This window comes from Otolemur garnettii, unplaced genomic scaffold, assembly GCF_000181295.1.
Source record: "Otolemur garnettii isolate 467f Iridium unplaced genomic scaffold, OtoGar3 scaffold00035, whole genome shotgun sequence".
NCBI classification, from domain to species: Eukaryota; Metazoa; Chordata; class Mammalia; order Primates; family Galagidae; genus Otolemur; species Otolemur garnettii.
In genome coordinates, this window is record NW_003852430.1 from 2,081,294 (window position 1) to 2,092,972 (window position 11,679).

General features: G+C 44.0%; 1 protein-coding gene across 2 annotated transcripts in view; it reads right to left on the reverse strand.

Annotated features, from left to right (window-relative positions):
* ELOVL5 (ELOVL fatty acid elongase 5) overlaps positions 1-9,864 on the reverse strand; it is a 79,960-nt gene extending 70,096 nt beyond the window's left edge. The window contains exon 1 of one of the 2 annotated variants that reach the window (XM_003789648.3): positions 9,762-9,864. Coding sequence is in view for 1 of the 2 variants with exons in the window: in XM_023513159.1 (XP_023368927.1) it covers positions 9,284-9,356 (73 nt within the window). In the remaining variant the exon portion in view is untranslated. Of the gene's footprint in view, positions 1-9,283; positions 9,599-9,761 lie in introns of those variants that run through there. The other variant, XM_023513159.1, reaches the window with a different exon arrangement.
* Positions 9,865-11,679: the final 1,815 nt, after the last annotated feature.

Consider the following 11,679-nt stretch of genomic DNA (forward strand, 5'->3'; position numbering starts at 1 on the left):
CTCAAACTCTTGGGCTCAAGTGATTCTCTTGCCTCTGCCTCCCAAGTAGTTGGACTAGAGGTGCCTGCCACAATACCCGGCTATTTTTATGTTGTAGTTGTCGTTGTTTGGCAGCCCCGGTGTATGTGGCCGGCACCCTAGCCGCTGAGCTACAGGTGCCAAGCCCCTGGTTCTCTTAAAGACTTGGCTAATGTTTCCCAACTACAAACAGCTGGGAGACAAATACTGAGAAAGCTGGTAAGCAGCATTTTCTGCCATGGGCAGCTATTTATAATTTTTTTCTGATTGCAGTTTCTTAACTCATGTGATTACTTAAATATTCAAAATAAATTATCAGGTGAGGGAATTACCATTTAAGTTCTTCAAGCTAAGCTATACAAAATATACAAAGGTAGTTTTATACCTCTAGCTGAAATTCAAAGAGGGTGGAGAAATATAACTAATAAAGATTAGTAATATAATGCCGCCAAAAGAAAATGTCTTAAAAGATTCTAATTCAAACCTTAGTAACATAAATAAGTCATATAACAGGAAAACACACTTTTTAGGGCCAGACTCAGTGGCTTACACCTGTAATCCTAGTACTCCAGGAGGCCGAGGCAGGTAGATTGCTTGAGCTCAGGAGTTTGCGACCAGCCTGACCAAAGAGAGACCCCATCTCTACTAAAAATAGAAAAACTACCTGGCCATTGTGATTGGTGCCTGTAGTCCCAGCTATTCAGGAGACTGAGGCAAGAAAATCACTTGAGCTTAAGAGTTTGAGATTGCTTTAAGCTGTGACACCACAGCACTCAACCCAGAGTGACAAATTGAGACTCTGTCTCAAAAAAAATAAATAAATAAATAAAATAAAAACCACACTGCTTTAAAAAATTAAATCTAGGGTGGTGCTTGTGGCTCAGTGAGTGGGGTGTTAGCCCCATATAACCAAGGATGGTAAGTTCAAACCCAGCCCCAGCCAAACTTCAACAACAACAAAAAAAAACCACACTGCTTTAGAAAATTAAATCTAAACACCCACATTTTAAACTGTTGTTGGTGTGGGGATAAATGAGTAGGAGAGGCAGAGTCAACAGTAAGTAATAAAAAAACCCTTCCTACAATGTGGCATTTTAAAAGGCAAACACAATCTAGTAACCATGTATTCATCTCTTCTATAGAGCATGTCTAAAGCCAACAGTTGTTTTATCACCTGTTCAGATTCCATGATAATATATAAGGTATCCCGTGAATTTTGTGAGTCTCTTATTTTAGGAATGATGGTACTTCTAGCCACCATAATCATTTCAGACTAGAGACCTATACCCTAAAGGAAAACTCACTTCTGATAGGGTCTAAGAATCCCCAGAGAAGTGAAGGTGGTAGGAAACTGGCCTATATCCCAAACACCGAAGCCCAGTACAGTGCCCCTTAATGGGGCCTGTATTATAACAGGAGTTATCAAAATACAGTCATGTACTGTATAGCCATGTTTCATTCATATATGGACCACATATGTCATGGTGGTCCATAAGATATAAGAGCCGAAAAATTCCTATCACCTAGGGATGTCAAAATGCAGACCACTGGGTGTCTGGGTTGCTGCTGGTGTGAACAAACCTACTGTACTGCCAATCATATAAAAGTATGGCACATTCAATTATGAGCAGCACCTACTTGGTAATGAAGGACATTACTGGTTTATGTATTTACTATACTTTTGTATAGTATATTCCTTCTAATTATTAAAAAAAAAATATGTACAAAGGCCTCCTCAAGTAGGTCTTTTAGGCAATATTCCAGACAAAGGCATTGGTACCACAGAAGATGACATCTCCAAGCATGCCTCCACCAATGGGACAAAACGTGGAGGTAGACGACAGTGAGACTGAGGTTCTTGACCCTGTGTAGGCCTAGGCTAATGTGTGTATGTCTGTCTTAATTTCTAACTTAAAAGTTTATAAAGAACATGTTAATATGAAAAAAGGGCTGGGTGTGGTGGCTCACTCCTATACTCCTAGCACTCTGGGTGGCTGAGGTAGGTGGACTGCCTGAGCTCAGGAAGTCTCTCACTCTGTTGCCTATGCTGGAGTACCATGGCATCAGCCTAGCTCACAGCAACTTCAAACTCCTGGGCTCAAGCAATCTTCCTGCCTTAGCCTCCTGAGTAGCTCCTGAGTAGCTGAGACTACAGGTGTATACCACCCCCCAACTCCCCCTAATTTTTCTAATTAGTAGAGATGGGGTTTCAGTCTTGCTCAGGCTGGTCTCAAACTCCTGACCTCAAGTAATCCTCCTGATTCAGCTTCCGAGAGTGCTAGGATTACAGGTGTGAGCCACCACACACGGCCTTCTTTATCTAAAACCAGATGCAAAGATCACCATTTAGACCTGACAGGTATACACCACAGCAGAATGATTAAGACCAGACCTTATAGTAAGCCTGCCTGGGTTTGAAATCCTAGCTCTGAAGTGACTTTACTGTTCGCTACCTTGCTTTTTTTTTTTTTTTTTTGAGACAGAGTGTCACTATGTTGTCCTCAGTAGAGTGCTATGGTGTCACAGCTCACAGCAACCTCAAACTCTTGGGCTTAAGCGATTCTCTTGCCTTAGCCTCTCAAGTAGCTGGGACTACAGGTGCCTGCCACAATGCCCAGCTATCTATTTTATTTATTTATTTTTTGCTGTTATTGTTGTCATTGTTGTTTAGCAGGGTTTGAACCCGCCAGCCCTGGTGTATGTGGCTCGTGCCCTAACCACTGAGCACAGGAGCCAAGCTCTACCAAGTTTCTTCATCTTTAAAAATGGGGTACCTACTTTGTGGGGTTTTGTGAAGCCAAAATGAATATTATGTGGAGCAGTTTAGAAAAGTGCCTGGTGGCTCACACCCATAACACAGTGGTTACGGCGCCAGCCACATACAATGAGGGTGGAGGGTTCGAACCAGCCAGGGGCCAGTTAAAAACAACAACTGCAACAAAAAATAGCCAAGCATTGTGGCAGGTGCCTGTAGCCCTAGCTACTTGGGAGGCTAAGGCAAGAAAATCACTTAAGTCCAAGAGGTTGCTGTGAGCTGTGACGCCATATCACTCTACCCAAGGCGACAGTGAGACTGTCTCAAAAAAAAAAGAAAAAGTGCCTGGTATGTGGTACTGAGCAACTACATTCAGAACCCACAGAACAGACTTATTCTTTTTAAATCTGTAGAGTATTCCATTGCCCAGCTATAGAATTTATTCTTCTAAAGGACATTTACTCTAACTCTCCTCATCTTTTGCCATTATAAACAATGCTTCAGTAAGTATCTTGTAAGACAGAAAAATCTTTTTACTACGCTAATAAAATTAAGTCTGTGCCCCACCCAACTTTCATGCATTATACTGACAGTTCCAACACCTGAAGCAGGCCCAGGTACTATCACCTCCAACTTCACATCCTGAAGTCCAGAAGAGGTGGAGTAAGTGACCTGCTGAATGAAGTGCACACAGCCTGAGTGGCAGAGCTAGAAATCCACACAGGTACATGGCTGTTAACTCAAAGCCTGCTCACGCAATCTGCTTCCTATAGCTTTCCTTACTTACAAGCAGCACAGTAGATGCTCTTTGAAAAGCACCCAGATCCTTAACAGATAAATACTCAGAAGCTCCAACAGAAGCCAACTCAAATTTTTAGAGGAACTTATCAACTTACACACACAGCTGACTGAGGTGTCAACAACTTCTGTGACTATTAAGTAATTTATTTCTTCTACCAAAGACTGAAGCAGAGGTACCCAGAACACTATCCCTAGGGACATACACCACATATGCAAACTCCCAGGAAAGCAAATGAATAATTACTGAATTTGGTACCATGAGAACTACTCTTTGGGGAAGGAGAAATTCATAACCATCATTTTATCATAGCATTTGCTATGCCAAGACCAAAAGGAAACAAGAACTCTGGGGTTCAGAAATGCGAATAAAATACAGACCTGAGTGGCCAATTCTCTCTCCATCAAGGCTTTAATTTAGTCTATTTAATATGGGCCTACAAAAGATTAACTCTTGACAGGATGAAATTGCTGATCTGCAGAAAAGGAAGGGGCAAAGGTGAGACTTAATAGAAAGTAACCTATAACAAGCATGTGCTAACAGAAGGGCACTGACCTAGTATAACCACAGGATTAGAGTAAAAATAAAAAATCACAGGTGTATTTCAAGAAAATGGTTATTCTCTCCATTAGAGAAAGCTTGACAGTATCAGCATCTGGAATCTTAAAAACAATTTTTTTCCTAAATCCCAGTAAGCAAGAAGACACCAAACAAAAGTTAAGACATGAGGAATACTAAGCACACTCTTGCCTGAACAGTCACAAATGCACTTCACAAAGAACTGGCAGGGAATGAAGGAGGAGGAAGAATGGGAATTTAGTCTTTCTAAAAACTCACCAAGTACAAAATTTTAAATCCAAGGGACTACACAATTCTAAAAACGAATGCCTACAAGTCAACTAAAAGTGTTCCCATGGAGGAAAATTGCCAGTGGGAGCCAAGAAGTTTGGTAATGATAACATTTTTATGGGTTAAAATTGGGATGAAGTGTGAGCATGGAAAGAGGTAGAGAGGTTCCTATTACAAAAACTCAAACTGAGGTCAGGTTAGTTTCTTGAACAACTTCCCTAGACCAGAGCCTCTCCAGTAGGCATGTTTTAATCTCCTAGAGAGAAAACCGGTAGCACTTTGTGCTGCTGCAATCTCTGTCACTTATCTTGACATCTTATATTTCTCAGACCTAACTGATCTCAATAATCATTCTCTGGCCCTAGTCAAGCAGAGACAAAGCGGGGGTGGAATAAGGGAAGCAAAAACAAAAATAAAAAATGTTAATGTTTCATTTTAAAGAAAGAGACCAATGCCCACAGTTGATTTTCTTATGGTTGGTGGCAAGACAAGAAACCACAGCTGCCAGGCTCTCTCTGTACGCAAATAAGGCACTCTACAAACCACCATGCCTTCACATCTTATCAAATTACTTCGGTCTGAATAAACAGGCAAACATGCATATGCTTTCCTGTTCTCTTGTGTCATGAGGCTGCGTGTATATTAACATCCATTCTGTGAGCTGAGGTAACCTAGAGGGAAGAAGCCCAGAAGTCTTGGTTCCAACTCCTGGCTCTGCCAGTTACTGGCAGCATGATCTTTAGCAATACTAGGGCTTTTCTTTTCCCACCAATGACACCTCAGTGATAGGTGTAGGAAGTATCCCAATTTCTGCTAAGTGGTCTTAAGATACCACTAATTATAAGTTAAATCTCTATCCGATGTTAAAATGTGACAAACTGTGTCTAGGAATGCATGTAATGTGCTCAAAATGTGTGTTTGAAGAAGAGAACCCAAAATAGTGAAGAGGCTGGCCATGAAGAACCAGCACCTGAACTTGAGAGGAAGAAATGGCTTGTCTGGTTATCCATGTCCTTGGCTATTCGGATATTTCCATCCGATCACAAAGCTTCCTCCATTCTCTGTGATGCCATGCTTTTTCTTCCACTCAGCCCTACAATGGTCTTCTGTTAGTGGCCCTTGAATCAAGTTGGTTTCCAGGTCCTATTCTGGACACAAGCTCCTACAATTAGCTCTCTTCAGTTTGTACTCCGGGCTGTGGCTCCAGGTCAGGTCTTTTCTGTCCATGCCAATCCATCCTACACACTCTGGCAGCATTCACAGTGCACTCCTCCTTGTTCAAAAGCTTAGTGGCAATCTGTTACCAAACACCTCAGGAGAGGCAGCAGGATGGAGGGTCAAGTCAACCTAAGCTGGAAGGCTCTGTGACCTTGGGCAAATGTCTAAATCTCCCTGGGCCTCCAATTCCTCACCTGAAAAATGAGAATGCTTTAGTTCCCATTAATAATAAAGATAAGTCCTTGTGAAGTGATTAATGTGGGGTCTGGCAATAGCTCAACTCACAGTCAGCCATTGCTATTAAATCAATAACTTGTCTAACCTTTCCTTCCACTTTTGTCCTCGCTACCAGCTTCCACCAGCTGTAGTACCTTTGCCCAATGATTCCAGACTTGTTTTCCACCCAAATTCCTCTTGCCTACAGCACATCCTCCCACTCCTACCTATCAATGAAGACTCCTCTATGAAATGGAAAGGAAAACTCAAATGCTGATTAAATTCAACTTACTTTAACCCAATCACCTGCAGCTGACTTCCTGTGTTCATGCAGGCTTCCCTGAAGGTATAGTAGGCAAGTAGGTGAGGTGAGATTCAACCCCACTGGTTAAAACCCTGGTTCTGGGTAGAGTCTTAGGTTATCAGATTTCCGTTGTTCCTGTTATTGCTTCATGCAACCAAGGCCTAAGCCAAAACACCTTAAGGCTATGGAAGGTGGAAAGAAGGAAAGTCTCCATGTGTGCCTATGGTGGCAGTTGCAGGCAGACATCTTGCAAAATCAGCTCAAGGATGCAAGTGGCATCGAAGAGACTTTAGACAATGGGTGCAAAAGTCCCTCCTCAGGACTTTTCAGGTCAGGCTTTTTTACTGCCATCTGTAGGCACGAGTAAGCCTATCTGAGTTGGGTTATCTGTTCTTGCACCAAAAAACCCTGACCAATTCAGCAGTGTCAGCCAATGATGTATCTAACAAGGATAGTTCTGCCACAAAACTTTCCCAGATAAAGGTAACCAAGTACTAAAGCAATCTGGTTTTGACTCCCTTTTGGTCCAAGTGTAGATTAAGTCTGGGTGCATGAGGCTTAGCAAATTAAATCAGGAAGCCCTCTATGATCTGGAACTGTGTCACTACTCACCTTGGTAGACAACCCCCTCCACCCATACACATTAAATATAGACTTGAGAACTGACAAAATCAATGAATAAACAGAACAAATTAAGTATAGGATAGAGGGAAAGGAACAGATTTTAGGATGACTGGAGAGATGACAAGTTGTTAGTTTTGGATTCGTTTAAGATGAACCCTTAAGCACAAGGTACAGAATAACAGCTACATAAATGGCACATAGGCCACTGGACAAATAATGCTAGCAGCACAGACACAGGAGCAGGGATGTTGTAGAAAACAGAATTAAGTCACTTAATTTGGACAAGTCACTTGGTATCTGTAGGCCTTAGCTCTCAATTCTTCAAAAAGTGGGGATGAAACTTGTCACAGGGATGTTGTAAGGATTACATCTGGAAAGCAATTATTAATAGGTTCATGTTCACATCAATAATACCTGAAATGGAATGATTACTGGGAAAGACTTACTTACAGGTTAACTAATAAAAGGATTATCCCATTTGTAACAGAGTTGGTGGGCACAGAGAAGGAATAAGTAAAAAAGAAAGACAAAATATTTTAAAGGAAAAGAATATGTCCAGGGATGAAAGAGGCAAAACTATCTACCTGCACTCTCTACTATTTACTTAGGCACCAAAGTCACCTTATGGAAGGTAAACAGTTTTGCCTTAATTTATTTCAAGTTGGAAGTAAGACCCCAAGAATGGATGTTTATCTCTTAAAAATTATAAGTAATAATTATGCTGACAGCAAAAAGAGGTGGCAGTAAAAAAAAGATTTCTGCATACATAAAACATCTAAAAATTAAGGGCTCTAATCAAAGGGAAGCTCTCTTGGTATCAGACAATGAGAAGGCAACATTTATCAAACCACCATTTGACAGACCCAATGCTGAGCTCTTTTGTTTGTATCATTTCTTGAAATCTGTAATAATTCTGCAACACGGAACCTCCATTTACAGACAAGGAAATCGAATCAAGACAAGGAAAGTGTCTGAAACACAAAATACTCTTCTGGAAAACCCTGACAATCAAATTTTAGTATGCTTTCTACTTTCACTTTTGGGCAAAGTTCTACATCCTGTAAAATTACCCATCAGTAGCCATCATTAACATTTTCCCTTTTGTCTTGTTAGAAATGGAAAGGGAAAGAAAGTGCAAAAAGAGAAACAGAACAAAAAAATTCGTGGCAATGAGAAGTTCTCATCTAAGGAAAATAAGTAACATTTCTCTTTCAAAGCGCAGAGCTTTCTTGGAGAATCCCAGGCAGTATCTGAGCTGCTAGGAAAAGTGATCCCCTTGTCTCCAGCCACAGATGGAAAGCTGAAATGTTTGTCCACTGCCATCTAACGCAAAGCCGCCTGTCTGCATCTGGTAGATTATCAAATACTGCTGGCTGAGACGTAAAAGCATAAAACAAGTGCAGGGCTGGGCGCGGTGGTTCACGCCTGTAACCCCAGCACCCTGAGAGGCTGAGGCAGGCGGATCGCTTGAACTCAGGAGTTCGAGGCCAGCCTGAGCAAGAGACCCACTCCCCCTATACACCCCATCCTTCGTCTCTAAAAGTACCGGACGTTTGGGCAAATGCTTGTAGTCTCTACAACTAGGGCGGCTAAGACAAGAGGGTCATTTGAGCCCAAGACTTTGAGGTTGCTGTGAGCTATGACGTCACTGGCACGCTACTGAGGGCAACAAAGTGAGACTGTCTCAAAAAAAAAAAAAGCGCAGAACAGGTTATCTGCCAAGTAGTTAGAGAACCAAGTTACAAAACCTAACAAGCAACATCAGCTCTTCCGTACAACCCTATAAAGCACTTCCTGCCACGGGTCCCGTTATTAAAAAAAAAAAAAAAAAAGGCTGCTGGTCGCTCCCCCACATTTCCCCTCCGGCACCTCTCGGTTTTCCAGCCAGCTAACAAACGGTCCAAACCCGACCTTCTCCCACTTTACAAAACTCGGCGAAATGCATTCTCCGAATGTGCAATCAAGGAACTTAACTCCCAGTCGTGAGAAGAAAACGCCAAGCCCAAAAGCACAGAACGGGTGCGAGACTGTTCAAAAAGAACAACTCTTGCTCTAGGCACTACTTCCCCCACCCGAAGCGGGGGGTGGAGGAGTCTTTCTGGCGTGGCAACAGTGAAAGGGCACTTTTCCTTACAACTCGCAACACCACAGACGGTACAGCCGCCCGGCCCAGGGCCGCTCCAGCACCGCGCGCCTCCCCAGCCGCCCGCCGCTCCCGCCTCTCCCGCGCCCAGACTCCGTGAAAGGGCCGCCCCGGTCGCCCTCGAGTCCCCGCCCTCTCGACTTCCCACCAGCCTCATCCTTCCCCGAAAAACGAGGGCTTCAATTATCTGGTTTCAATAAAAACCGAAGGGGTCCCGCGTTAGCGGACTTCCCTCCAAGGGGTGGAGGGAAGGTCTGAAGGTTAAAGGAAACAGGGAGAAGAGAAAAAGAAAAGGCCGGAGCGTCCCCGCTATGCCCCCAACCCGCGCGCGACACCACACAAGCTCTTCGAACTCACTCAGGTTTTGCTGCCCCCAAAGAAAGAGCGCTCTCAGAAGGCGCTGCCCCGGACCCGGCACCCGCGAGTTCATCCAGGCAGGGCGGAAGAACCTGGGCGCACAAACACATCCCCGCTGCCCCTTGTCTGGGCGCAGGCTCGTGCCCCAGCAGCGTCTGTCAGAGTGCCAGGGTGCCCGCGTGCAGCTTCCACCCGCCGAACAGGTGCGACGGCATCACAGAGAAGTCTCGAGCCTCCCTGCCCCAGCCTCCGCGGCCAAGCGAGCCGTTTTGCCCCCCACGGCTTTCCTTGAGCCCGAGGAGCCAGGTTGCCTCCCGGACCTGCCCGGCCGGCAGCGCGGGCCGCGCGGGCAGCTAGTCGTCCGCGCCGGGTTCCAGACCTAACGGCAGTTCGCAGCCCGCGTCCCGGCCGCGCGCTGGCGCGGGTGTCATGGCCGAGCGGCGGCCTCAGGCGAAGTTTCCTAGAGCTGACGGCTTACCGCTTGGCCCGAGGGGCAGGAGCAGTTTTGAGGAGCAGCTGCGGCGGCGGCGGCGGAGGCGGCAGCAAGAGTGCCCGTGGCCGCCCCGGCAGGGGAAGATGTAGGAGGGAGGCGCCGAGAGCGAGGAAGCACCGCGATGCGAAGAGGAAGGCGCCGGGTATCTACAATCAGAACGTGGGCTGACCGTGACGTCACAATGGCGCGGCCAGCCAATCGGGGTCCGAGGGATGAATCAAGCGCTATGATGTCATGCAGCCCCGGAGCCAATCGCGGGACGATAGAACTTTCGTGATTGTAAATTCCAGAATCCGATGCAGTGGAGAGCAGTCGCCAGGGTTGGTCTCTTCTGGTTCACGTGTCTACGGGCAATTTTTATCCCCTTTTTTCCTAATAAGCCTGCGTGGAACACAGAGCCTGCGCAATAGCAGCTGTGAAGTTCACGATGCCCTGAACTCTGATTCCTTTAATGCCAGGCGTGCCAGGATTCTGGAACCGCATTTGGGCGGCAGAAACCCCTCAATCCAGTTCTTGAAAGGGTTAAATGCCAAAGGAGACCACTGGAGCGAAGGTCTGCTTTTGAACAAGATAAAGCAAAAACAAAAAATCACTTGTAACTGTTGTTATAACCGTAACTCCCTTGCCATGGATTTACAGTGTGTTATTCTTAAAGATTTCTGACTTTTCTTTAGAGCTTTCTACTCTAGAAATCATTCTAAAGACCTGTAAAAGGAAGAAAGATGATAGAGTGTCTCTTAAGACCTTTAGGACAAAGAGAGCTTAAGGCACAAACAGAAGATCCTTTTTGTTTTTCATGGTATTCAGATAATTTAAGGCCTTCATCAGCCAGATATCCTGCTGCTTCCTTGTTTTCAAGCCCCAGAAATTTAGCCTTTCTTCTTTTATGCCCCTCTTCCTGTATTTATGCTCCTCTGTGCCCACTTACCTAATAGCCAACCATTTAATGTAGGCAGATTTATTCATTTGTATATTTACAATGTAATGTCTTTCATGTGCCAGCTATGTTCCAGGCACTGGGCCACTGCAATAAAAATCCAGGTGTACAAACTATATATAAGTAGGAAATTTTAACATACACAAATAATTGAGATTATTTACAGTCAATTGCCATTCAACGCCATAAACATTGACTTGATTTTGCTAGACACTATGTTAGGTACAGAAATAAAAACAAAACAACTTTAAGGACCCCCCCCCTCTGCCTGGAAAATGATATAATCAGTAAACAACTACAATGTGGTAAATGCTATAGTGGAAATAAAAATAGGGAGATTTACTAAAAACTTAAAAAAACACACTTTTTTTTTTGAGACTGAGTCTTACTCTGTCACTCTGGGTAGATTGCCATGGCTTTATTGTCATCAAAGCTCACAGCAAGCTCAAACTCCTGAGTTCAAGGATCCTCTTGCCTCAGCCTCCTAAACAGCCAGAACTACCTGGCTAGTTTTTCTATTTTCACTAGAGACAGAATCTCACTCATGCTCAGGCTGGTCTAAAACTCCTGAACTAAAGCAATCCACCCACCTCAGTCTCCCAGAGTGCTAGCTAGGATTACAAGCCTGAACCACCGCACTAGCCAGATTTACTAAGAACTTTCATGCATGTGAACACCACACGCTGGTGGTATAGACAATTTTGACAAGGTATCATCTTTATTCTTCACTCTTCTGCCAGTAGCCCAAGGCCAGAGCTGATTCATCTCTCTTACACTCTATCTAAATTATGTCTTTCCAGTTTCAAAAGTTTCAAATTTACCTCGAAATTCAAAAAATCTCAAGTTTAACACCACATGTAATTATTCTTATTGTGCTTACCTGTCAATAAAATGACAAAATGACAAAATATGTGTTATGACAAAACACCTGCATTTATGAATATATGACAAAAATGTCTGCTTTTA